We start from the raw sequence: 24,702 nt of genomic DNA on the forward strand, positions 1-24,702 counted from the left end.
TATATATATATATATATATATATATATATATATATATATATATATATATACACTCCCTATATACACACATGCACACACACATTCTGTTTCTATATTATTTGTTTTCCCCTTTGAGACATTTTCACAAATTATAGTTTCGTATTTTACATCTTTTAATTAGGGTTTATGCAATGAAATGTCAATCATTTAGGAGAAAAGAAGTTGCATTTCAAAAGCACAGCAATCATAGCATCCGCGCTTCCTTATGTATGCACATACCAGAGTTCTTTTTTTCTTCACATAGCTTCAGGATGCTCCCCAGGACCCTCTGTTGTCATCACAGAAGAAATCTGTAGGGCAAGTGTGCTGAGCTTCCCCAGCCTGTGTTTGCCTGAAAAATCTCAAGTTCTCCTTTACTTGAAAGAGCAGTATCACTGAAGATAAAAGAAAAATCATTGTTTGACTTTTTGTTTGTTTGTTTCCAGTACTTTGAACTTATTTTCCTACTTCTGGTTTTCTTTTCTTTTCTTTTTTTAAGATTTATTTATTTATCATGTATACAATGTTCTGTGTGCATGTACAGAAGAGGGCACCAGATCTCATTATAGATGGTTATGAGCCACCATGTGGTTGCTGGGAATATGAACTCAAGACCTCTGGAAGAGCAGGCAGTGCTCATAACCTCTGAGACATCTCTCCAGCCCTAGTTCTGGTCTTTATCTTCCTGGTTTTGATGAGAGATTGGCTGTTAGCCTTATTATGAACCTGGAGTACATGAACAGTGACTTCTCCGTTGCTGATTTAGGACTTCCTGCTTTTTTTGACAGTTTGGTTAAAATACATTGCCTAAGTGTTTTTAAAACTTCTTTATCTGTTATTTTTTAATTTAGTAGCATTAAATCTTGTTCCTTAATTCTCCAGCTGATCAAGAAAATTATGTACAGCCAAGGTGTATAGTGCAGTTTTTTTGTTTGTTTTTGTTTTTGCTTATCCTTTTGAGACAAAGTTTCAGGCAGCCCAGTTAGCCTTGAACTTGGTAGCTGGGTGTTGAGCCTTCTCCCAAGGGTCCAGGAGTGAATACAGGGGGTTCAGGCCAAGGGGGTGAGAGGTGCAGAGTCATCACACACACACAGGGAGTTGAGTAAGTGCAAACCATATGCAAGCAGCTGCAGACTCGTGTTCCAGGAAGAGAGAGCCCTTTATATAGTTTTGGGCGACCAATCAGGTTCCACTACACCATCTCTGAGCTTGCCATTGGTTGTTGGTCTCTGGGAGGGCTCCCCAACTTCAGGCCTTGTACCCTCTGCCTGACTACTTCCACAGACCCAGGCTGTGAGCTTAAAAGGTCCTTTGCTGGGAATGCCCACAGCTGGGGATAACTGAATCTACCGAATCTCCTGCCCTCACTTTCCAAGTGCTGCTAAAGGCACGTACCAGTACTCCTGTCAGAACCACAATGTTTTACTATGTGTATACACAGTGGGGTGATTAAATGGACATAAGATATGCATTGCCTTATAAGCCTATCTATCATTTGTTTGTGGTGAGAACAGTTTAAATCTACTTTCTTGCCAACGTGTAAGGATAGAATATATTGGTGTAAATTAAAGCCACCACATGTAAAGCAGAGCTCTTGAATTTCCACCCCTCACCCCATCTTACTGGCCAACAGCTCTCTAGACTCTTGCAGTCTCCTAGTTACCACAGTCTACTCAGTCTGTGAGCTCGATGCTGCAGAGGTTGCATATGGGTATGGTGATGTGGAGATTATCCTCTCAATGTTTCATCCAAGCGTGTTGCATCTCAGCATGTACAGGAAGTTGTAGACACTATGGAGTTTACAGAAGTGTTTATCCTGGAAAGTCCTGATATGGGCTCTGCAGGTTGTGGAATGCCAGGATAACATCCCTCAGAGAGATGAGCACATTGAAGTTGCCTTCATGGAAGACAGAGAAAGGGCCTCCAGAATCCCAAGAGCCTGGTGTGTGAAGGGGACTATGGCAGTGTCAAAGAGCTTGAAGACAGCCCGAAAGAACATGAAAGAGGCTAGGCATTCTTAATTCTGGAAAGGGTGTCTCTGTTTTCCTGGATCCATTCCACTATTTCTGCTGTATCGATTTACAGACCCAATTGCCACTTCCCTGTACCCCTTAACCAGTTCTTACATCTCTAGCCTGTGACTCTAGGCTGTATATCATTCCTTTCAAGGCTGGTTCTTAGACCAGAGTCCTCTACTAAGCAGGCAAAGCATCAGAGTGAGCAGTCTTTCCTCTTCCTTTGGTCTTTCTGAGGTGCGCACACAATCCTTTTAGTACCTGATTCAATATGGCCATCATTGTTAGTCCTTTTCAGAAACAGTTGATTCCACTATGGCCCTTGTTCCAGGCTCCTCTTCTCTTCCTGACCTGGAACATTTGCTCTCACTTGTGAGCACAGGTTTTAGGTTTCCCACACATCCTTTCCCCAGTCCTTTTGTGAGCAGAGGCTGATTCCTGATGAGGCATGGTGTCGATCTTCTTGTCACCTCCTGGCATGGCTTTTCCTAGCTCAGTGGCCTGTTGGTGACTGGAGGCTTTAGCATTTATGCCTGCCTTGTCTTTCGTCCATCACACACTAGAAGATTAACAGTGACCAATGTGATCAAATGTCTTCAGATCGATTGTGACCATATTTATTCAGGATCACATCCTCCATGCCCAGAGTAGTTTTGGACACAATTCCCATGTGACCAGCCCATGGTCACACCCTGCTCTCACCCTCCATAGTCTTCCTATGGATGAGCACTGTCTGTGATCTTCTTATTGAATGAGAGCTCCATGCATCTGCCTTCCTCCCCAACACAATCACCCCCTCTCTGGGAAGTATGTTTCCTGATGCCCTCTCCCTGTGCCATGTGGGCCAGGTTGCACATTTGTGTTAGTATCTGTTGTCCTTTAAGCATGGGCCCACTGGCAAACTTTGGATTCTAGAGGTGATAGTTGTAACATTGACTCTCAGAGCGTCACAGTAGAGAACAGAAGCTTTTAGCATCTTGGGTGAACAAACTCTCCTGGGGTCTGGTTCATATAGGTTCTTCCAAGTGTCTTGGTCCCAATTTTCATGGACCGTTAGGCTCTGCTAAATGTGGGTGTTAGGACACGGGCAGCATAGTGTGGGGCATGGAAACCAGCATGTAGCAGCTCAGGCGAAAGTCAGAGGTTTTGCAGAGGATTCCCAGTTGGAAGAGGGTCTGCCTCTTGTCTGTCTTCACTATGGCTGGGTCCTGTCTCCTTCCTGGGCATGGGTACAAGACTTCACTTCTCTTACTTGTCTTGCTCATACTTCCCATTCTTTCCCACCCAGAAGCCCCGTAACTCCCCTGAGCATCTTGTTGGGAGTGGCTCCAGCTTCTTTCACATGGTAAGAAAGCTTACATCCGTTAGCTATACTTGTAGAATTTCTGGGGACCTTTGGTGGAGTGAATTGGTAGGAGCCCTGTGAAAAGCTCCCGGAGAGGGAGAAAAATACAAAATGATGAAAATTTAAGTCTATTTACTAATGACTAACAAATCCTGGAAAGACCCTGGTCCTTAGCCAGATCTTCTGTTCGAGGGAGAGAAAGATACATGCTGTTCTGCTTGACCCTGGTTTCATCAGGCACAGCCACTGAGGCCTTGCTGGGTGGCTTCTTGCCCTCCTTACACCTGGGGTTGCATTGGGTACCAGCTGCAGGAAGCTTCACATCACTGATGCTTTCTGGGCTCTGGCACTGGTAAATGAGAGCCCTTTTTTGGGTTATAGATGACAGAGATGTCATCTATAGGGGATGGCATCTGGAGTACTTACAGGCTCTGGCTCGAGAGCAGCATCACTTTAAACTAGAGCCCACCTTTTGCTTGGAGGCAGAACAAGTCCTTGAACTGAGACCATCAGTTTGGGGAGCTGAATGTACAGGGGATCCAGAATGACACTATCCTCTCTGGCTCTGTGGTCCTTACTGCTGGCCTGCTGGACCCTCCCTTCTGGTGCATGTGCCCCGCTGTTTACAGATCCTGTATGTGAGGAACAGAGACATGCAAAATACTGGCAACCAAGGTCAGTGACAGCACAGTGCTCGTGATGTCTGATGCCTCATTTCTTTGTGCCCACTTATGCTGACTTATGTTTCACTAAAGCAACCATTTTGAATTTGTGATAATTCAGAATACTCATAGTGAGGGAATCTGAGAAAAAGGACTAACTGTGATGGCCAGTGAAGATGAGCTTTCTAATCAAGGGACGTTTTGGTTGAAACTCCCGGTATCTTCTCCATCTAACTCGTGTCTCATCTCAGAAGGATTGGTTGGGGAGGGTTCCCTGAATCTCATAGATGGTACAAACCTGTGCGATGGTCGTCTGCAAACAGAGCACAGCGAGGAGCAAGGCCTTGTGTGTGGTGACCACTGGGGCACGCAGGAAGCTTCGGTGATCTGCAGACAGCTTGGCTGTAGCCAGGCATGTTCAATCTTCCAATACGTCTTGAGGCCTGAGGAGATGACGGCACCCTGGCTGCATGGTACCAAGTGCAGTGGTGAGGAGGCCACCCTCTGGGAGTGTTCTTTAGGGCACTGAGGGGCCCGTAGTGACCCTAAGTGCCAGCGTGTGGTGTCGATTCAGGTGAGTGGGATGAGGGCTACTCACATCCCTGACTCCCCCACGCCATTCTTCTTTCCTGCCTTGGAACTAGACACACTGAGACAAGTGTCCAGGGGAGGAGGGGGATGTGGTCAGCTGTGAGCACCTTGCCCCCATCGAGTCCCACGGTGAGACACCATGGGGGATGCTTACCTTCTCTATTCTAAAGGAAATCAGTTCTCATCCTCCTCGTCCTTCTCCTCAGTAACTTTTCCTGTATTTTCTAAAGTCAGCCATCAGCTCTGTATATCGTCGCTGTACCTAGATCACCTCAGGGAACACTTTGGAGTCCTTACAACACTGGCACTGTGCACCAGGCATAGCTCAAGTCAGGAAGACTTGACACATCTGTTTGTGAGGAGAGAGCCCTGTCCCAAGAGAACCTGTGAGTTGCTGTCTTTGCTGTGCACACCCAGTTCATCATAACACTCTGGGAGGATGGGCTCTATTTGCCTGTTATTCCAGGGTAATGGGAAAGGTTGGTGATACCATCAGGGGTCCTGTGCATATTGCTACAGACTATGATCACGACTCTTGGCAGAGGCTTCTAGGAATAGGTTTTTCTCCTGTGCCAACAGGTGGTAACTTTCAGCAAGTCAGGCTGGCCAGAGGTGCCAGTCCGTGTGCTGGGTTTCCTGAGTTGCTGAGGGGGTCTTCGCCAGTCCTGAAGTGTAACCTACAGCCAGGTGGTGTGCACCGGTAGGAATGCCCTATGATGAGCACCTTAGTGTGGATCTTGGGTATCTGTGTACGAAGAAAGGGGATCAGGCATCTGCTCCACAGTACAAGGTCAATAGAATATTCTCTGTTCCATCATGGTTGACACACACATTGCTACTGGGAGGCTTTGGGATATCTCTGGTGGGCAAATCTGTAAATGCTGTTGCTCTGCCCAGCCTTTATTTCTAGTATGGACCTTGGGGTTGAGGAGGTGTTAGGTCATGGTAGGTGCCCACCTACCCTGCCTACTGAAACACAGGAACCCATTTCTTCCTTGAAGTAAAGAGAGAACATTTGTGGTCAGAACCTGTGTGAGGTCCATCCATGATTTGAAGAATAGCAAGAGGAGGGGTTCTTGGTCTTCAGACCCCAGTACTTTCCCTGTTGGTCTCTGTGCCAGGCCTGGTCAGATTGTTCTTCTACATTATTCCCTTTTGGGAACTGGATGTCAGTCAGGTCAGTGACCTACAAGAGACTGCCTGACCTCAGTTACTTCTCTTCAGTGTCTTTCACGAGAACACATGGAGGCCACCTGATGGGATGTGAGCACCTCATCTATCATGCTGAACTGAATCTTCTCATGGCTCTCCTGCTTTTCTGGGAGCTGGGCTATGGGGTGGCCACATTCACATTCAGAATTTCCTACTTTGGCTTGTGTGGAGAGGCCTTCCACTGTTTTGTCATTGTGTTGCTGTTATTCCACTGTCTGAGGGAGCATGGAACTATTGTGGCCATGACCAGAATGCTGGACTCACCTTTTCCAAGGAAAGTGAGTCAGATGACGGCTCTGTGGGTCAGGGCATGATGGGGGTTAAATCTGGGGTCGAGATGGACTGTGATCACTATGAACAACTGAACAATCAGCCATGGAGAACTCTCTATGTTCTAGAGGTTTTATGCCCTCCCTCACCTTCTCTAGTCTTTCACGTTTGTTCACCTTTGGGCGCTTTTGGAAAACTATCTGCTCGGTTTTGTCACAGATTTCAGAATAGGGGTTATGGTGTTCTTTGGGGCGAGGGAGGGAGGGGAGATAATACTGATGGTTTGGAATATCCTGCATGGCAGAGCTTGTTAGCACGTGCTTTACCGTCCCACCATGCACACTGTTTCCGCTTGTGACGGGGTTCTTTTGTATACATAATTCAACTTCACTTCATTCCAACCAGTCTTCTGCCTTGTGCTTTGCTTTGCTGTCACATCTAAAGCTTGACTGTGCAAGTCCAAAGCCCTGCAGCATCACCTCCTGCTTCCTGTTAAGGCTGTTGTCCTTCAGCACATGTCCAGGGTCCTGATGTGTGGAGAACTGGCTCCGTGTAACTCATGTGGATGTCCTGTTTCCCCAGCCCTTTGTCTGCCCATCATTCTTCCTACATGAGTAGCCACTGCCCCTTTTCAAACACTTTAGACCATGAGGGTGTGAGATGATTTCTGCACCTTCTGTTTGTTTCCTCTGATCTCAGTGTCTAGCCTCATGTCACGTCACACCACAGTATTTTGGTTCATGTAGCTATGTTGTAAATTTTCAAATGAGAAGTGTGTATCTAGCTGCTTATATGGTTGTGAGTTTTTGAGAATCCTCATCTTGACAAGAAGGCTAGGATATACTTTCTAACTTTCTAAGCACTTGGCTTGGGTTCTGATAGGGATGGTATTGCATTGCAGATTGCTTTGGGTGAGTCCTCAGTCCTTGATATGAGGTCTGCCCCTCTTTATATAGGTTTTGTGTGATTTCCAAATATTTCCTGTGTTTAATTAACGTGTACCTAGTGTCTTTATTTAAGCTGTACAGTCTGCCATCCAATACATGTTCTAGTATGCCTAGGGCACATGTATTGGATGGTCAAGGTAACTGGTGTATCTGTCACCTCAGATACACCTTCTTTGTTGAGAACATTTAACACTTTATCTTCTAGGTGTTTTAATCTTCCAGTAGTTGTGGTCAACTATGGTTGTCCTACCATTCTAGTGAATGTCATAAGTCATTCCTCTGTCCTGGTGTTCCTTGACATCTTTAAGCATCCACTCTCATTTCCCCAACCCTCCCTTCTTGACTTTGATAGCTACTATGCGATTCTATCCCTCTGTTTGATCAAGCAGTCAGCTTTTTCGTGTCAACCTTTATTCTTTGTCTCACTGATTGACTTATTTTACTTCCTTAGTTCAGTGCATGTTGCATCAAATGGCAGAATTTCAAGCCTTTTCAGGGACCAGGACTCTCCCTGACATGGACTCTAGTGCATGCTCCTCGATCACTTCTTCTGGGTAGGGCGGCCTTGTCAGGCCTCAGGGAAAGAGGATGCAGGCAGTCCTGAAGAGACTTGATAGTCTGTGGCCAGTCGGTAAGGGAGGGGGGCTCCCTGTTTCTGAGGACTAAGGGAGGGGGATGTGGAGAAGAGGGAAGGAACGAGGGAGGGAGCTATGATTAGAATGTAAAATGAATAAATTTTTTTTAAAAAGCTTAAGTGGGTTTAATATAAAATTGTTTTGGTTTGTATTTCCATGATGATTCATGATGTTGAATTCATTTTTAATATTTTTATGTTGGTCATCTGTGGTTCTTTGTGACAGAAAGTCTTTGCAGAGCTGCAGGTCTTTACCCATTTTAAGTATTAGATCATATCATTATTAGAAGAATAGATTGTTAATACATTATTTTGTTCTATGGCTTGTCTTTCTTTCTGCCACCTATTCCCTGGTTATGGAGAGATACATAACTAGATGCAATTCTGTCTCAAGCTTTACCTAAATTGTAGTTTTGTGAGGTTATTTCTGCTGTCTGTTTCATTTTCCCCATGAGTATTTAATAATTTTCATCATAGGGATCATTCACATCCTTGATTTAATTTACTGCTAGGTATTTTACTTCCTAATCATTGTAATTGGCTTGTTTTGTTCATGTCTTTCTCAGTGTCTTTGTTATTGGTGTATAAACAGATATTGATTTCTGAATATTTATTTTTGCCACACCTACGCCAGTGTCGCCATAGTAGCATAAGCTACAGGGCGGGGGATATGCTTTCTCCGGAAATTAGCCCCCTGGAAGGTCCCTGGCAAACTCATCCCACTTGGAAAAGAGACGTGTTCTGAGATTTCTATGCTTCTTCAGTTGTGGCTCTGGGGCTGGAGTAATGAATTCTTTGATCATTCTCTGTGACTCCTGAAACAGCACAACTAATTTTATAAAGAAATATATTATTAGTAGATTGTTAAAGGCTTTAATAAAAATAATAAGTTTAAAGAAAGGTAATGAATTAGATTTAGTATTAATAAGCATTAAGAATAGTGAAATAATAATGGGCTCCTTCTTAAGGAATAATAGCATGAGAGGTGCAGCTGGCGGGAGTTTCCCCTCCCTTCAGTGCCTTGTTCCTAAGGAAGATCATAAATCTTGGGCTGGACATATGGAAGGATGGTTAACATAGTGTAGTTAGATTTTGATACAGGGAAAGACTTTGCTAGGCATCTGACTTAGCTCCTGACTTTCCTCTTCACTGGTTAGCAATAATGAAACTGCATTTGAGGTTTCTTTTTCTTTGTTTGCTCTGATCAAAAAGTTTTTAGGCCAAGATTTCTTGTGGGCACTGCTTTATGTTTGACTGCATTTTGAGTTAAAATGTAAACTTTGTATTCTTGGTTAAAAAGTCTGAATGTTCTGGGAAGTAGGCCAATTTTAAGGTGCCTTTTGTATAAAAATACTAGCTTGATTTCAGTAAAGTTGCAGCAGAGTCAAAACCATCAAGGTGTTTCTGTCTGTCAATTCTTCGCCAAAACTGTGTTTTCCTGTCCAAAGCCTTGTTCTCCCGCGGACGACGGGAGCCCGACTGGGCTGGTCCATGGCAGATTTTATGTTGCGCTACTTTATTGAATTTTCTTCTCAGCTCTAAAGTGCTTTGGTGGAGTGTTTAGGAGTTTTATCATAGTAAATCTTGTCAGTACACAAGGATCCATGGCTTCATCCTTTTCTACCCTGATATCTTTATTTGTTTCTATTTATGTTTTGGTGTAAACCTCAGTTATACATTTGGCAAGAGGTAAAAATGGGCATCTTTGACTTATTTCTGCTGGTGGAAATGATTTCATCCTTTCCCCATTCAGGATGCTATACGTTGTAAGACTGTCATACAAAATCCTTACTGTGCTGTGTACAATAAGGAATTCGTCCATACTTTTTTTTTGAGATTTTTTTCCCCCAAGAAACATTTATTTCCATTAGGAAAACTGGTTTTATGTCCCCCTTTAAAATATTTTAAAGTTGGGAATGATGGTGGTGCATGCTTTCAATCCCAGCACTCAAGGAGGCAGAGACAGGAGGATTGCTGTGAGTCGAGGCCGGCCTGGTCTACAAAGCGAGTCCAAGACAACCAAGGCTACACAGAGAAACTCTGTCTTGAAAGGAAAAAAAAATTAAAAAAGAGTTTGTGTTTAGTAAAATTAGTCTGTCGTTCTTTGTCTAGGGGTGGGACTCCATGAAAATTTGCTTCTTTCGAGTTAGCATGTCAGTTGATGTTGCCATGTCTCAGTCTTCTTGATGCAAACATTTCCAAGAGAGGCAGTCACCAGCAGACTTCTGGGGATTCTGGCTTATGCAGTTGTCTTTCCCCTCTTCCCAGTGTTCCCTGAGTTGTGGATGTAGAAGCTGTGCTGTGGATGTAGCTCCTGGGGCTGGATTTCCCACAACCCATTAGTCTTTGCATTGTGTCTAGTTGTGGTTTTCTATAATGGTCTTTATTTTCTGTAGCAAAGCTGTTTGATGACTGGGTGATAGCCGCACTTATCTGTGGGTATAAGGATAAGATTTAGAGTATACTTGAGGTATTATGGGCTAGCAAAGTGGCAGTAGTGGATTCTCTTTTAATACCCATGGCATTACTAGCCATGAGTAGTTAGCTAGGTTTCTTGTGCTATGTATGATTTCCCTCTTGCTGAGTGATCCTACGTCCAATAAGGTCACTGTTATTTACTACCAATCTGTGAGTGCCACCTGTCACACCTTTACAGATATCTTTCCATGCTGGTCATTGCTGTGGTGATATGTGTCACATATGGGTAGAACTATTAATTGCTTCCTTCCCTGAGCAGCTTTTACTATGGAATCTAGAGCACAGGGAAAAGGTTTTTCAGTTTAGATCCAGCTCAAATAATCCGAGCCGTGTCTCCTAAATATGTAGTGTCTTTAGCCATAGGGGCTTATCTTTAACTTCTGAGAGGCGAGCAAGGGCAACAGCTACTGCCTGTATTGTTTGGGAGTAACTTTAACTATCTTGACCAACTACTTGAAAGGTAATTTTTTTTGTACCTGGTACTAAGGTTTTTGTTAGCCCATGGTTCTTGTGGGGAGCATTGTTAGCTCAAGTGGCATAACTTTACGATCTCTCTCTCTCTCCTTCATCTCTTCTTCTTCTGTATTGATCTACTCTTCTCCCCAGTTAGGATCCCCTCCCCCTTTTTGAATTTTTCCTTTCTGTAGGTTTTGTGTGTGTGTGTTTACCTTATTTGTATTACCTGGTTCTGTGTTAGTTGTCTTATTGCTCTAACTAGAACTTCAAGTACTTTATTGAGAGATATGGAGAGAGTGGGCAGCCCTGTCTTGTCTCTGATTTTAATGGGATTACTTTAAGTTTCTCTCCATCTAATTTGATGTTGGCTATTGGCTTTCTGTAATTGCCTTTATTGTGTTTAGGTATGTGCCTATATCTCTGATCTCTCCAAGATTTTTAACATGAAAAGGTATTGGATATTGTCAAAAGCTTTTTTAGCATCTAATGAGATGATCATGTTTTTTTTTTTCCAGTTTATTTATATGGTGGATTACATTGATGATTTTTTTATGTTAAACTATCTCTACATCCTTGATATGAAGCCTTCTTGATCATGGAGAATGATGCTTTTAATATGTTCTTGAATTTGGTTTGTGAGTATTTTATTGAGTATTTTTGCATCAATGTTTATAAGGGAAATTGGTCGAAAATTCTTTTTCTTTGCTGAGTCTTTGGGTGGTTTAGGTATCAGGGTGACTGTGGTCTCATAGAATGAGTTTGGCAATGTTTCTTCTGATGCTATTTTGTGGAATAGTTTGAAGAGTATTAGTAATAGTTTTTCTTTATTCAAGGAAAAACTGGTAGAATTCTGTGCTGAAACCATCTGGCTCTGACCCAATTTTTGTTGGAAGACTTCTAATGATGGCATCTTGTCTATTTAAAGTGTTTACCTGATCTTGATTTAACTTTGGTAACTGGTATCTATGAAAAAAAAAAAAACTCATCAATTTCATTAAATTTTTCAGTTTTGTAGAGCACAGGTTTTTGAAGTAAGACCTAATTAATGATTCTTTGGATTTCCTTAGTGTCTGTTGTTATGTCCCTCTTTGCATTTCTGATTTTGTTAATTTGGATACTGTTTTTCTTTCTTTTAGTTGATTTGGCTAAGGGTTTATCTTTTTTTTTTTTTTCAAAGAACCAGCTCTGGGTTTTGTGGATTCCTTGTGCTATTCTATTTGTTTCTAATTTATTGATCCCAGTCCTGACTTTGATTATTTCCTGCCATCTGCTCTTCTTGGGTTTGTTTACTTCTTTTTGCTCTAGAACTTTCAGGTGTGCTGTTAAGTTGCTAGTATTAGAAGTCTCCAATTTCTTTATGGAGGCACATGAAACAAACAATATAAGGACAGAAAATGAAAATCATTGCATACTTCACTTCAAAACAAACACATAAAACCATATGGTGTAGATTTATTGAGAACTTTCTTTGCAGAAAAGCAGACAGAAGCTCACAGGACAATGTTCATCAGTCTGTGTTGTGTAATCCCCTGAAATTCAATTGCTCATAATAGCTCATTAGTAAGTGCCATACTTGAAATGATGGCACCATGGTTGTTCCTTGTACCAACATCATAGTATGGAATTTCTTATGTGGCTACCTCATTGGCAAACATGTTTCAATAGTGAGTTATGCATCTCTGATGGCTGTGCACAGGATGAGTATGTCTTCAAATCTGGGGACGAAATTGCTAAGTCTGTCTATTCATGATATACTGATCTTGGAAGAACTCGTATGTTCAGACAGGATTTCTGTTTGGGGCAGAGAAAGATTCTTGCTGTTTTACCTGGTTCTGGGCTTAGCGGCTGCAGCTACTGGGATCTTATTAGGTGAAAGATCTTTGACCTCATATCTGGAGTTGCACTGGGCATTGGTTGATGAAAGTCCCAGGCTGCTGGTGCTGTCTGGGTTCTGGCACAGTGGGTGAGTTCCTGCTCTGAGTAACCAATGACAGTTCTGATGTGGGGGAGGCCCTCCGGGTACTTATGGTACTCTGGGCCCAGAACAGTATCACTCTGAGTTACAGTCCAACTTCTGCAAGGAGGCAGAAACAGGTGTCTCCTCTAAGATGATACTCCTGGAGAGCTACAGTTGCAATGGGACCTAGCATAGCACAAGCCTTTCTCAGGCTATGTCTCTCGTTGCTGTTCCATTGGACCTTCCATCTGGTTAGTACGTACAGCTGTCTGCAGGTTCTGAGTATCAGGGATACAGGTATAGAGAACATTAGTACTGTGTTCAGTGACGGCACGGTGCAGGTGACACCCGATGGCTCATTTCTGCTAAATTATGTTCCATCAACACAACTGTAACTTTTTCTATGTGTATGTGTGCACACTACACATTCATGTATATATGCATGTTTGTATGTGCATGAGTGGGGTGTGTGTGTGTGTCTGTGTTTGTGTGTGTGTAGGCTAGAAGTCCTCAATAGCTCTCTACCTTATTTTGGTGACAAGGTCTCTCATTGAACTTGGAGCTGAGTGATTGGGTAGCCAGCAGCCCCCTGGGGAATAGTTCTGCCTTCACTCCCCTAGCACTGAGATTATAGGCATAAATCATTATGACTGACATTTTAAGTAGGTGCCAGGTATCTGAACTTGGGTACAGCAAACACTTTATTCACTAAACTCTCTCCCTGTTCAACACAGCCATTTTAGTGCCATCATGATGCACAGTACTAATGGTAGAGAATTTGTGAAAACAGGGGTTTGGAATTTTCAATGAGAACAAGATTCCTAACCACTGAGCATTCTTAATGAAATTCTCAGAATCTCCCCTGCCCTGATACTGTGCCTTGGCCTTGAAGGACCAGATTGAAATGATTCCCTGAGTTACCTGTATGTTACAAACCAGTATGAGGGCCACCTTCAAGTAGAGTATGGTGGGCAGTATGGCCTTCTATGTGGAAAACAATGGAGCCTGCAGGAGGTGTCAGTGACTTGAAGACAATTATGCCTTCCAGAATATTCTGAGGCCTGATGAGATGGAGACCTCTTGGCTGTATGGTATAGTCTAGAATGCCATAGTCTAGAAGCCACTTTCTGGGAGTACTCCCTGGGGGCCTGACAATTGTGAGTGCCAGTGTGTGGTGGTGGTGGTGGTGGTGGTGGTGGTGGTGGTGGTGGTGGTGGTAGCAGCGGTGATGGGCTGTTCAGATGAATCAAATGGAGACCACAAGCTCCCTATTTTCTGGAACCTCTTTCTTTGTCTTGACACTGAGGTCACTGAGGCAAATGTTCATGTGTTGGGAAAAGTCTGGCCAGGATTGTCCATCTCATCCCCGCTGGAAGCCCTTGGTGAGCGACCAGGTGGAGGATTTCCTTCTGTGTCTAGAAGAAGCCACACTCTGACTCTCACCCTCACTGGACCCATTCTTAGCATTTTCACAGGGTCCTTAGTTTCTAAAGTCCGCTGCCGAGCTCTGCATACATCTCGTTGTTGTTATCAGATAACTTCAGGGCACACCTTGGGGTTTCCATGCTGTCCCTCTTCACAGTGCTTACCAGTTGTCAGGGGGAATCAACCAAATGGGACCTTGAGCCAGTATCCGGACCCAGGTTCCCCAGGCCGTTGCTCTCCCTGCTCAGACCAAGGCATACCCAGTACTAGGAGGATGACAGTATTTCCTCTCTGGCTCCAGGATACAGAGAGAGCAGTGATGATGCCAGGAGCTCTGTGCATATTTCATCTGGCTGGAGAAGTTGGTAGCCTACCCTGGGCATGGGCTTGAGCCAGAGACTGTCAGGATTTGTCTTGCATCCTGTGTCATCAGATGGTACCTGTCTGAGTGGTTGGAGGGGTCAGTCCCTGTTCTCGGTCTCCAGATACAAGAGTTACACATGGCTCACTTCTGAACGGTGACTTGCATAAGGAGGAGGAAAATGTTCTGTGCAAACTGAATGTGGCACTGCTCTGTAACGTTCCAGGGCCCACCATGACACGGGCACCTGGAAGGCAGAAACAGAAATTCATGTGCTGCTGGGGAACAAAATCTGACACTAGGCAGGCAAGGTCAATGTGAACCTCCCAAAAGCTGTGTTACCTTCCAACCAGTACACAGGTGTTGTACAGAGACAGGGGTGCCCCACCCTGAGCATTTTAGTCTCAGTGCTGGAGATCTTGAGATGAAGAAAGGAGATCTAGGGATCTGCCTCCCAACATAGAGTCAATAGAACTCTCTCCCCGTGCAGTGAGGTTGACCCCACTGCGACTGGGTGGCCCTGGGGTGTCTTTAGATAGGGTCATTGCACTGGGAGCTTTGCTCATAGCTCTGTCCTCTGGGGTTAAGGAGCTGTTGGGATAGTGTCCATTTGCCTTGCCCATGATGACGTGGATGCTCACGTCTCTCTAGAAGCAAAAATACTAGGAGAATATTTATGGTAAGAATCTGTGTGGGTTCCAAGACTCAAGTGAGGTGTGAGGGGAAGCTTCAGAGTCCTTGGTCGGTAGATCTCAGAACTTGCCTTGTGGGCTGTCGTGCCCAGATCAAGGAAGGTTGCCCCTGTTCTCCTATACCACCATTCCTCACTGGGGGACTGGGCGGCAGCAATCAGGTTGTTTCACTCCAGTGGCTGCATGAAGCCTGGCCTCACCTCAGTCACTCACCCAGTGTCTGTCCTCAGGTCATGTGGAGGCCCGGCTGCTAGGTGGCACACACCCCTGTGAAGGACGCCTGGAGGTTCTTCGAGGACTCACCTGGGGCACCATCTGCCACGATGACCTGGACCTGTCCATGGCCCACGTGGTTTGTCGGGAGCTGGGGTGTGGTACTGCTGTATCCATACATGGGAGTTCCCACTTTGGCCATGGATCAGGGCTGGTGTGGACAGAGGCCTTTAACTGTGTGGGCAATGAATCACTTCTGTTCCATTGTCTGAGGGTGCCTGGACATCAGTGTGGCCATGATCAAGATGCTGCACTCACCTGCTCAGGGGAAAGTGAGTAGAGTCCCAGTCTAGAAGGGTGTGGGTGGTCTTAGCAGAATCAGCAGTCTGAGCTGTGGGCTGTGATGAGCATGGATGGACAGCTCAGGACCTGTGTTCCAGAAGTTCCATGACCTCTTTTTGATGTTTGGTTTCCTTTTCTGCCTTTGAGGAAATGACTTCTCAGCTCTACCAAAGATTTTAGAATAGGAGGCTGGACATTTTTTTTTGCGGGGGGGGGTGGTGGTGGTGGAATGTAATACTGATGGTTTGGAATATTCTGGATGGCAGACTTTGTTAGCATGTGCTTTACAGTCCCACCATGAACACTGTTTCCACCTGTGATGAGATTCTTTTCTCTACATAGTTCTACTTCACTTCATTCCAACCAGTCTTCTGCCTTGTGCTTTGCTTTGGTGTCACATCTAAAGCTTGTGCTTTAGATGTGGACTGTGCAAGTCCAAAGCCCTGCAGCATCACCTCCTGCTTCCTGTTAAGGCTGTTGTCCTTCAGCACATGTCCAGGGTCCTGATGTGTGGAGAACTGGTTCTGTGTAACCCATGTGAATGTCCTGTTTCCCCAGCCCATTGTCTGAGACATCATTCTTCCTACATGAGTAGCCACTGCCCCTTTTCAAAAACTTTAGACCATGAGGGTGTGAGATGATTTCTGCACCTTCTGTTTGTTTCCTCTGATCTCAGTGTCTAGCCTCATGTCACACCACAGTGCTTTGATTCATGTTGCTTTGCTGTAAGTTTTGAAATGAGGAAGTGTGTATCTAGCTGCTTATATGGTTGTGGGTTTTGGGGAATCTTCTTTCTACAAGAATCCTAGGAAATACGTTCTAACTTTCCAAGCACCTGCTTGGGCTCTGATAGGAATGGCATTACATCTGTAGAATGCTTTGGGCGGAGCCATCATCTTCTAAGACTATGTTCTCAGCCCTTAGTATGAGGCCTGTTTCCTTCTCTGTAGATCTTGTGCAATTTCTCTTTCAAGAAGTGTATTCCGTAAAATATTTCCAGCATTTAATTAACATGTACTGAGTGTCTGTATGGAAGGGGACAGTCTGACAGGGCAATATGTTAGAGCGTGCGCTGGCCAGGTCAGATACTGGTGTATCTGTCACCTCAGACACAACTTCTTTGTTGAGAACATTCAGCATTTTATCCATTAGCTGTTTTGAAATGTTCCACAAGTTCTGGTCAACCATGTTAAAGAACATTGTAAGTCCAGCTGTTCCCTGACACCCTTAACCATTCTCTCTCATTTCCCTAAGCCTCTCTTCTCGGCTCTGGTAACTAGAATGTGATTCTGTCCTGCTGTTCTATCAGCTACCCATGTCTTCTTCATATGGATGAGAACATGTCACCTGTTGGCTGACTTATTTTCCTTAATGTCTTCTTTTCCATGCATATTGCTTCATATGGCAGAATTCAACCTTTCCTTGGATGAGTTACCTATCATTTTGTACATAGAGACCACATGCCTTTATCAAGTCATTCTTTAAGGAATACCTTGGTTGACCCCATGTCCAATTGGGAATAGTGCTGAAATAAACACATAAGGGTTAGGTGCCCGGTAGTAGGATTGTTGTGGTCATTCTAGTCCTGGTTTTCTTAGGTAGCCCCACATTGTTTTCTGTATGGCTTACTATGTCTCATCCCCACAAACACCTGAAACTTCTCTTCTTTCCTCATCCCAAACCTTATTTGCTTTTTTTCATGTTCTCAGTCATAATCGCCCTGAGTTAGGTGGATCTCACTGTTGTGTTAACTTTCCCTGAGGAAGTGGCATCAAATGACCATTTATCCCAGAGAGGACACCATCAAGTCAAAGTATGGCTCCTCTAAAATTCAAAAGTGTGTTGGATCCCTTTTTCCTAGCTGGGCTGCCTTTTCTGGGCTCAATGGGAAGGGATGCGTTTAGCCCTGCTGGAGCTTGAGGTACCTCTTGGGGACCTCCTTTTCTCCGAGAAGAAGGCAAGGGGTAAAAGGGGAGAGCATCATGAGGATGGGACTGGGAAGAGAGGAGGGTAGGGGGCTGAGATCAAGCTGATTAATCAAGTGATTAAATAAATAATAAAATTCAAAGGAGTAAGAATGGCTTGGGATGAAATAGAAGCTGCATCTTAGAGTCCATTCTCAGCTAACATTCTATTGCTTATGCACTCTAGCGTCTCCTAAGGTCATTTGCAGCTGGGAGGAGGAGGGCAGGTCGGAGTAAGCAACAGACTCCTCAGTTAGAGTCTTATGACCCTTTCATTTACTAGGAAGAATGGATAGATCCATTTCTGTTAATATGGACCTGGTTACCACTCTATGGTTCTGCTCATAGCTACTGCTATGGCTACTGGATCATATTAGTCTCCACTTCTAGATGGCATCATATTATGCCTAGAGTGAAAACACTTCATACAACATGACACCCATTTCCTTAGGCTTTTGAATTCTTTATTTCTCTTTTTTTCCCCAATATTCCCTGAACCTTGGGAGAGGGGATATGTCCAGAATTTTTATCCCATAATTTGAGATGCTGTGATTTTATTTTCCTCTTATCATTCTTTTTAGATCTTAAAAAGATTTATAGCCAGATGTAGCCATGTGCACTTAAATTTTTCTCCATTATTTCATTTTAAATATTTGTGTTTTTTACTATATTTTTGTAATATTTGTTTCACTTACCCATAAAAGTTGTGCTTCACCAAGTGATGTTTCATCATTGCATGACTTTTCCTAAGACCACTTATAGTCTTGCTTTTGTTTCTGAGCATCTTCACGGGATTTATGAGAAATCACAGTTAGCCATACTGTGACTCTCTAGAATGTTTCAAGTCACTGTTTTGTTGCTGGCTTCAGGATGCTAGGATTTTTAACAGCTTGATTATAATATATCTCTTTCTTTGTGTTTTATTTAAAGGTTTCAATACCCAATATTTGGCCTTGGTTACTTATTGAAAATAGATCCTTCTCTCATATAATACATTCCAACCACAGTTAGTTAACCCTTCCTTCACTTCTCTCAGCTCTCTCCCACCTTCCTTTTCCCCCAGATCCTCTCAAGAGCAGGCCTCCAAGAGAAGACAGCCAAATTATATCTTTGTTATTTAGTATGAAGGCTTGATGTCAGTATATGTTATCGAACGGCTAAATCAAGCTGATTAGCTCCTCCATCATCTGACATGATTAACACCTGTTTGTGGTGAGGACCATCTCCATGTGCTTTCTCCCATCAGTTTTCATGGGCGGAAGACATTGTTACTAACTTACAGTCACATGTTGTACAATAGGCTTGGACTTCCTCTCCCTGTGTAATTGAGGTGTTTAGCCTCTTGACCAACACCTCTCTAATCATTCCTAGCGCTCTCTTTCAGGACCAGAGCCCTTGATAACCACAATTCTACCTAGAGTCTGTGAGCCACATGTAAGTGTGGTGATGTGGCGATATCATTCTGTCCCTGGCCTGTCAGCTAACATAATGTGTTCCACATTCACCCATGCTGGTGGACATGACCGACTTTCCTGCCCTGATGGGGAGTAACACTGCAGTGGTGTGCAGACCACAGTTTCTCTGTTACCCGGGAGAGATTTCTTTGACTCTTGGGAGGGAGCAACGCTGGAATGGACATACATGTGCAGCTGTTTATAGAACACACTCACCCTCTTCCCCTGTGTTGTTCCGCAGTGGCCGTGGCCCACTCCAGGGCAGCTCTTTAAATGACCACCTACTGGGCGCATGTGAAGTTTTAACTCAGGCTTTTTTTTTTTTCTGGGATTTACTTAAGGATTGTTTCTAGCTCTTTCTTTTCCAGGATGTTCTTCACAGTTACATTGGTCCGTTTAGGGGTGCTCCAGAGGTCTCCAGAGCACTGTTCATTTGGGATAGCATCAATGGGTTTATCTTCATGATCCTTCGTTCTGCCTACACCAACCCTTTAACCCCTGCAGTCATTGCTTTAGATTTAGATTTTTTTTATTTGCTTCATTATTTCTGTCAGTTTGTTGAGATTCACTTCTCTCAGCTTCCCCCCCCCACACACCTTCCCTTTCCTCCAGATCCCCCCAGAGACATTGTCCATGTCTTAGTTCTTGTGGTTTCCATTACTTCTGAATAGAGTGAAGACATCAAGAATAGGATTGTAGAGACCCTTTTTTGTGTGGTATGTGGCTTTTGGAATTTCTTTCCATAGGTAAGTGGTTATTGAGGTAACACAGAGATTTTCTTTAGTGACAGGAAAGAAAAACCCTATTCTTATTTTTTAGATTTATTCTATGTTGCATTCCATTCACTGGAATCCAGGACACTTAATTGCCTAATGTTCATACCTGCTTATGTGTAGCCAATATTGAAGGCTTGTGTCTCACTAGAGATGCTCCATATCCAGTTCCAAGAAATTTGATGTTTCCAGTTTTCCCAGCATGATCCCAGGCGTGGGGTGGGAGGGTTTGGGGAGAAAGGGATTGAGTTATACAAGGTCAGGACACCGGAGCTGCCTAGCCTCGCTTTCAACACTTACAGGCTGCAAAGGCATTGCCCTGCTTTGTCTTTGTGTTCCCAGCTTGCGTATGTCCTGTCTATAAGGAACCCACACTGTGTGTGTGAGGGTCTGTAGCTCTGATTTGCGGAGGTGGCACTGATTCCAACTCTCCCTTAGAATTCCGATTGGTCAACGGCAGCAGCAGCTGTGAGGGCCGTGTGGAGCTTTGGGTAAAGGAGGCATGGCAGCCCCTTTGTGCTGCTCACTGGGACTTAGCAGATGCCACGGTGCTCTGCCACCAGCTCAACTGTGGCTACACGGTGGCCACACCCCCAGGAGGTCACTTTGGAAATGTAGAAGCTCCCATCTGGACAGATGTGTTTCACTGTGTGGGGACAGAGCCCCACTTGCTGAGCTGCCCAGCAAGCACCTTAGGGGCCCAGCCGTGCACCCCAGGAAATTCAGCCTCGGTTGTCTGCTCAGGTATGTACAGGCAGCCCTGAGGAATGGAAAGGAGAAGGTAAACAGGTCTGGTGGACAGAGGTGTGGGAGGTTTGAAAGGGTGAGAATAAGTGGGGATGTCCGCTGTGGTGGTCCTTTGCCCTTCAGAGTTTCTCCCTCTCAGGTCCCCAAGATGCCCTGCGGCTGAGGGATGGGCAGAGCCACTGCGATGGCCGAGTGGAGGTCTTCCTGAATGGCATGTGGGGGCGAGTGTTGGACAATGCCTGGGACCTGCACGACGCTGCTGTGGTGTGCAGGCAGCTCCGGTGCGGAGAGGCCCAGCGAGCCTACGACGCTCCAGCGCCGGGCCACAAGACCATCCCTGTGGGGCTGAGCACGGTGCACTGCTTGGGTTCCGAGACCAACCTGACCCAGTGCAACGTGTCAGTGTCTGTGATGGTGCATGCGGGGACATTGCGGGACGCAGGCGTGGTGTGCTCGGGTGAGTGAGTGTGGGGGCATCCACTTCCCCCACCCTGTTCGTGTAGTCCAGTGTGCCCTGACTGGGTCTCTCCGCAGGGAGCTTGCGCGTGCGTTTGGCAGCGGGTAAGAGCCGCTGTGCTGGTCGCGTCGAAGTGTTCTATCAGGGCACATGGGGCACCGTATGTGATGATGCCTGGGACCTTGGGGATGCCCATGTGGTCTGCAGGCAGCTGGGCTGTGGCCAGGCCCTCAGTGCCCCTGGGGGCGCCCACTTCGGAGCAGGAACTGGACGCATCTGGATGGATGAATTGGGCTGCCTGGGTGAGGAGGCTGCTCTATGGGCGTGCCAGTCAGGAGGCTGGGGACAACACGACTGTGGGCACAAGGAGGACGCGGGCGTGATCTGTTCAGGTGGGTGCCGCAGGTCGTGCTTGACATATCCAGCCTTCCCTAGTTCTGCCTGGCTGACTGGCTCCCTGTGTCTGCAGAATTCACCGATGTGAGGTTGCAGGAACACAGCCAGCCATGCGCAGGACGCCTGGAAGTTTTCTACAATGGGACCTGGGGTGGTGTCTGCCAGTCCTTGAGTGCGGCCTCCTTGAGAGTTCTGTGTGGACAGCTGGGCTGTGGGTCCCAAGGGCAGCTGCTGGCCAGGCCAAGGAGCTCCTCCACGCTGGATACTGTCTGGTTGAAGTCTGTTCAGTGCAGGGACAAGCATGACAGGTCCCTGTGGCAATGCCCCTCAGCACCCTGGAGCAGGCATTCTTGCCTCAGTGGAGAGGAAGCTTGGCTGGTGTGTGCAGGTGAGCTGTGCTGTGGATTTCTGAGGGATGCCACTGACACTCTGGGCTGGGTGTGGCTCATTTGGAGCCATCCCAAGTTCCACTCGCTGCTTCCTACTTCTTTTAAAGATGGTTCACAGGGGGAACAGTGTGTGAAATTCTCAGGCTTTGTAGATATCCTTTGAAGCCTAGAGACTCTCTTCCTCTAGTTATGGGGAGACAGAAAGTGCATGGGGAAGAAAGTACCTCTGAGCTTATGACATTCTTATGATCTTTAACTTTCCACACAGAAAAGTCAGAAGTGTCTCAGGACATGGAGAAGATTCCCAACTGCTCATCAACTCTTAGCTGCCCAGGTAACTCTCTCTCCATAAGTCTCCCAAGAACCTTTCCACCAGAGAACATCATGCATTGACCGTGGACCCCTTTCCAGAGGAAGGTGCACTTCATGTGTTTGGGGGCGAGGATGGCTGCTCTGGACGAGTGGAGCTCTGGCACGGAGGCTCATGGGGCACAGTCTGCGATGACTCCTGGGACTTGGCAGATGCAGAAGTTGTGTGCCGGCAGCTAGGCTGTGGCCCAGCCATAGCTGCCTTGCAGAATGCTGCCTTTGGCGCTGGTTCAGGGCCTATATGGCTGGATGAAGTGGGATGCCGGGGCAGTGAGACATCTCTGGGAGCCTGCCAGGCCGAACCATGGGGACATGGAGACTGTTCTCACAAGGAGGACGCTGGTGTGCGCTGCCTAGGTGAGTGAGGTAGCAAGCAGTGGTGGGAAGAGAATGCCAGCTGGACCTTTTGGGGGGGGCTATTTTTATCCTTGTTCTGCTCAGGACCCTTGTTCTTAAGCACAGGACCTCAACATTCAGGGTCCCATTGGTGATCAGGGACAGGCTGCCACCTCAGCCCTGTATAGCTCTAGCTGACCTAGTGGCTACCACCCGCAGAGTATGGACCCACCTGTACTGTCAAGGGTAGTTGACACTTCCGTTTCTTTTGAAGGTATCCCTGGGACCACGGCATCAGGTAAGTGGCTCTGCATTAACCCTTCTCTCCTCTTGGCCATCATTACCGAGACAGTTGGCAGGGGCACTGTTTTCTGACCTTTCTTGAGAACCTCTGAGACCACATGCCATGGGCACACCCTCTGTGACTGCTTAGCTCTACTGTGCCTGCAGGATGGGAAAACAGGGGACCAAATTGCCATTCATAAGCAGCTGCTTCTAGGAGCCTTCAGCTTGGGGATTATGCAATTTTTCCCGAGTATGCTGTATCCTATTGGATAGCATGTTCAGAGCAGAGTAGACAGAAAATAGTGAGGGCAACCACATGGGCTTCCTCCTTCCTCCGACCTGGGCCCGAGCTGGGCGCTCTTTCCTAGGGCATCTTGGCCTGCAAACACAGTTCATCTCATGTGACCAGCCACCTGTCAATGTAACACTGATGCCAAGCTGTCCCGGGTTGTTCATGGGAAGGCTGATGCCATTCAGGCCTAGTGTCAGCCTGTCCTGGGAAGCCCAGGTACATAGTAGGTACATTCTCTACCTGTTTCTGTGCTCTACAGGCAGTGCTCTCGCTCCCCCACCTGTTCCTGAGGTTTGGACCCTGCCTGAGATCGCCTGCCTGGTCCTTGGCTGCCTCCTCGGCATAGTCTTTCTGCTCCTGGTTGTCCAGTGGTGTCACAGCAGAGCCATCAGCGTGGGTAAGGGTCACACAGATGGTGGAACAGGAGTCTTGGAGAAGCCCTGTGAGACTCCAGCCTCCAAAAGTCCTCCCTGCTCTAATTACTCTCTTGAATGCTGACAGACCTCCATGATAGTCAATGCTGGGTTGGTATCTGGAGATTCCCGAGTTATGATGATCTGGAGGAGCCTGGGTTGTCTACTTTGCTGGGGCATTCTGCAGACAGAGGGCTCTATTGTGTCTCCCACCATCACTTGTGCTGTCCTGAAGTGAGATATTTCAGAGATGAGGTGTGGACCCAAAACCCACAAGCCCTACACCAGACCTTTGAGCACTGTGTGTCCTGAGCAGTGGGAGTCCCAGTGACAGCTTCTGTGGTCAGGGGATTTTCCCTGTTTGTGCATCCTCAGCATGCACGAGAGCCACAGGAACCAGAGAGGGTGGCGGAGCCTTTAGCTGTGTGTGTTCTGGTGTGATCTCTGCAGGCTCCAGAGCAACGGGGCAGCTGCCCTCAGAGGCTGTCTATGAATATATTGAAACAGTTTCTATGGATGAAAGAGTGGAGGAGCCAGAAGCATCCCAGAATCCCATGCAGGACGAGGATTATGATGATGCAGAAGAGCCCAAGGACAGCCCTGAGGAGGCCAGGCACTGTTGAGCCTGATTGGTGTGTGCCTCTGTTCCCTGAGGTCTGGTGCACCTTTTATGCTGTTCTGCTCTCATAAAAAGCTTCTGGTGTGGTCAGTGCTAGCATTTAAGGGATCTGAGATCTACTCCTCTGAGTCATGGACCCTCACTTCTGTCTTGGTTTAGATTGCTGTCGTTTCAAGGATGGTCTTCAGAGCCTTCTGCTGAGTAGATGTGTAGACTGGACATGACTCTTCTGAAGGTCCTTTCTGAGTTGTGCACAATGTCCTTTCAGCACCTGCTTCCTGATGTCTGTTGGAGAGATCCTGATGGGCTGGGGAGTGTAGATTTGATGTTCAAATCAATTTCACTGTCACACAATTCATTATCTCCAGTCATAGTCCACCCAGGTGTGGCTGTGTTCTACAGCAGAGAATCGGGACCCAAAGATGGTTGGTACTTAGGATTCTTGAGGACACAAATGGGTGTCTCTCTCTTTAAATAGAGATGGGACCTTTTTCTGCCTGAATGCTGATGTTGATGCTGAAGTGGAAATGGAAGACTGGTGACCCCTGTCTCAGCACCAAATGACCTTGCCCTGGCGTTGAGGTCATATA

The 24,702-nt window shown here is 46.0% G+C and overlaps 1 protein-coding gene across 1 annotated transcript in view; it reads left to right on the forward strand.

Moving 5' to 3' along the window:
* The window catches only part of Scart1 (scavenger receptor family member expressed on T cells 1), a 73,788-nt gene extending 49,380 nt beyond the window's left edge, over positions 1 to 24,408 (forward strand). Inside the window, 12 exon segments of the mRNA XM_055608857.1 lie at positions 4,292 to 4,552; positions 15,294 to 15,635; positions 20,206 to 20,553; positions 20,696 to 21,013; positions 21,091 to 21,405; positions 21,483 to 21,797; positions 22,067 to 22,132; positions 22,210 to 22,524; positions 22,778 to 22,801; positions 23,340 to 23,477; positions 23,944 to 24,147; positions 24,272 to 24,408. Coding sequence (XP_055464832.1) covers positions 4,292 to 4,552; positions 15,294 to 15,635; positions 20,206 to 20,553; positions 20,696 to 21,013; positions 21,091 to 21,405; positions 21,483 to 21,797; positions 22,067 to 22,132; positions 22,210 to 22,524; positions 22,778 to 22,801; positions 23,340 to 23,477; positions 23,944 to 24,116 — 2,615 coding nt within the window. The 3' untranslated portion in view covers positions 24,117 to 24,147; positions 24,272 to 24,408.
* Positions 24,409 to 24,702: the final 294 nt, after the last annotated feature.

The sequence above is a fragment of the Psammomys obesus genome, unplaced genomic scaffold (genome assembly GCF_907164565.1).
Source record: "Psammomys obesus unplaced genomic scaffold, mPsaObe1.curated_primary_1811, whole genome shotgun sequence".
NCBI classification, from domain to species: domain Eukaryota; kingdom Metazoa; phylum Chordata; class Mammalia; order Rodentia; family Muridae; genus Psammomys; species Psammomys obesus.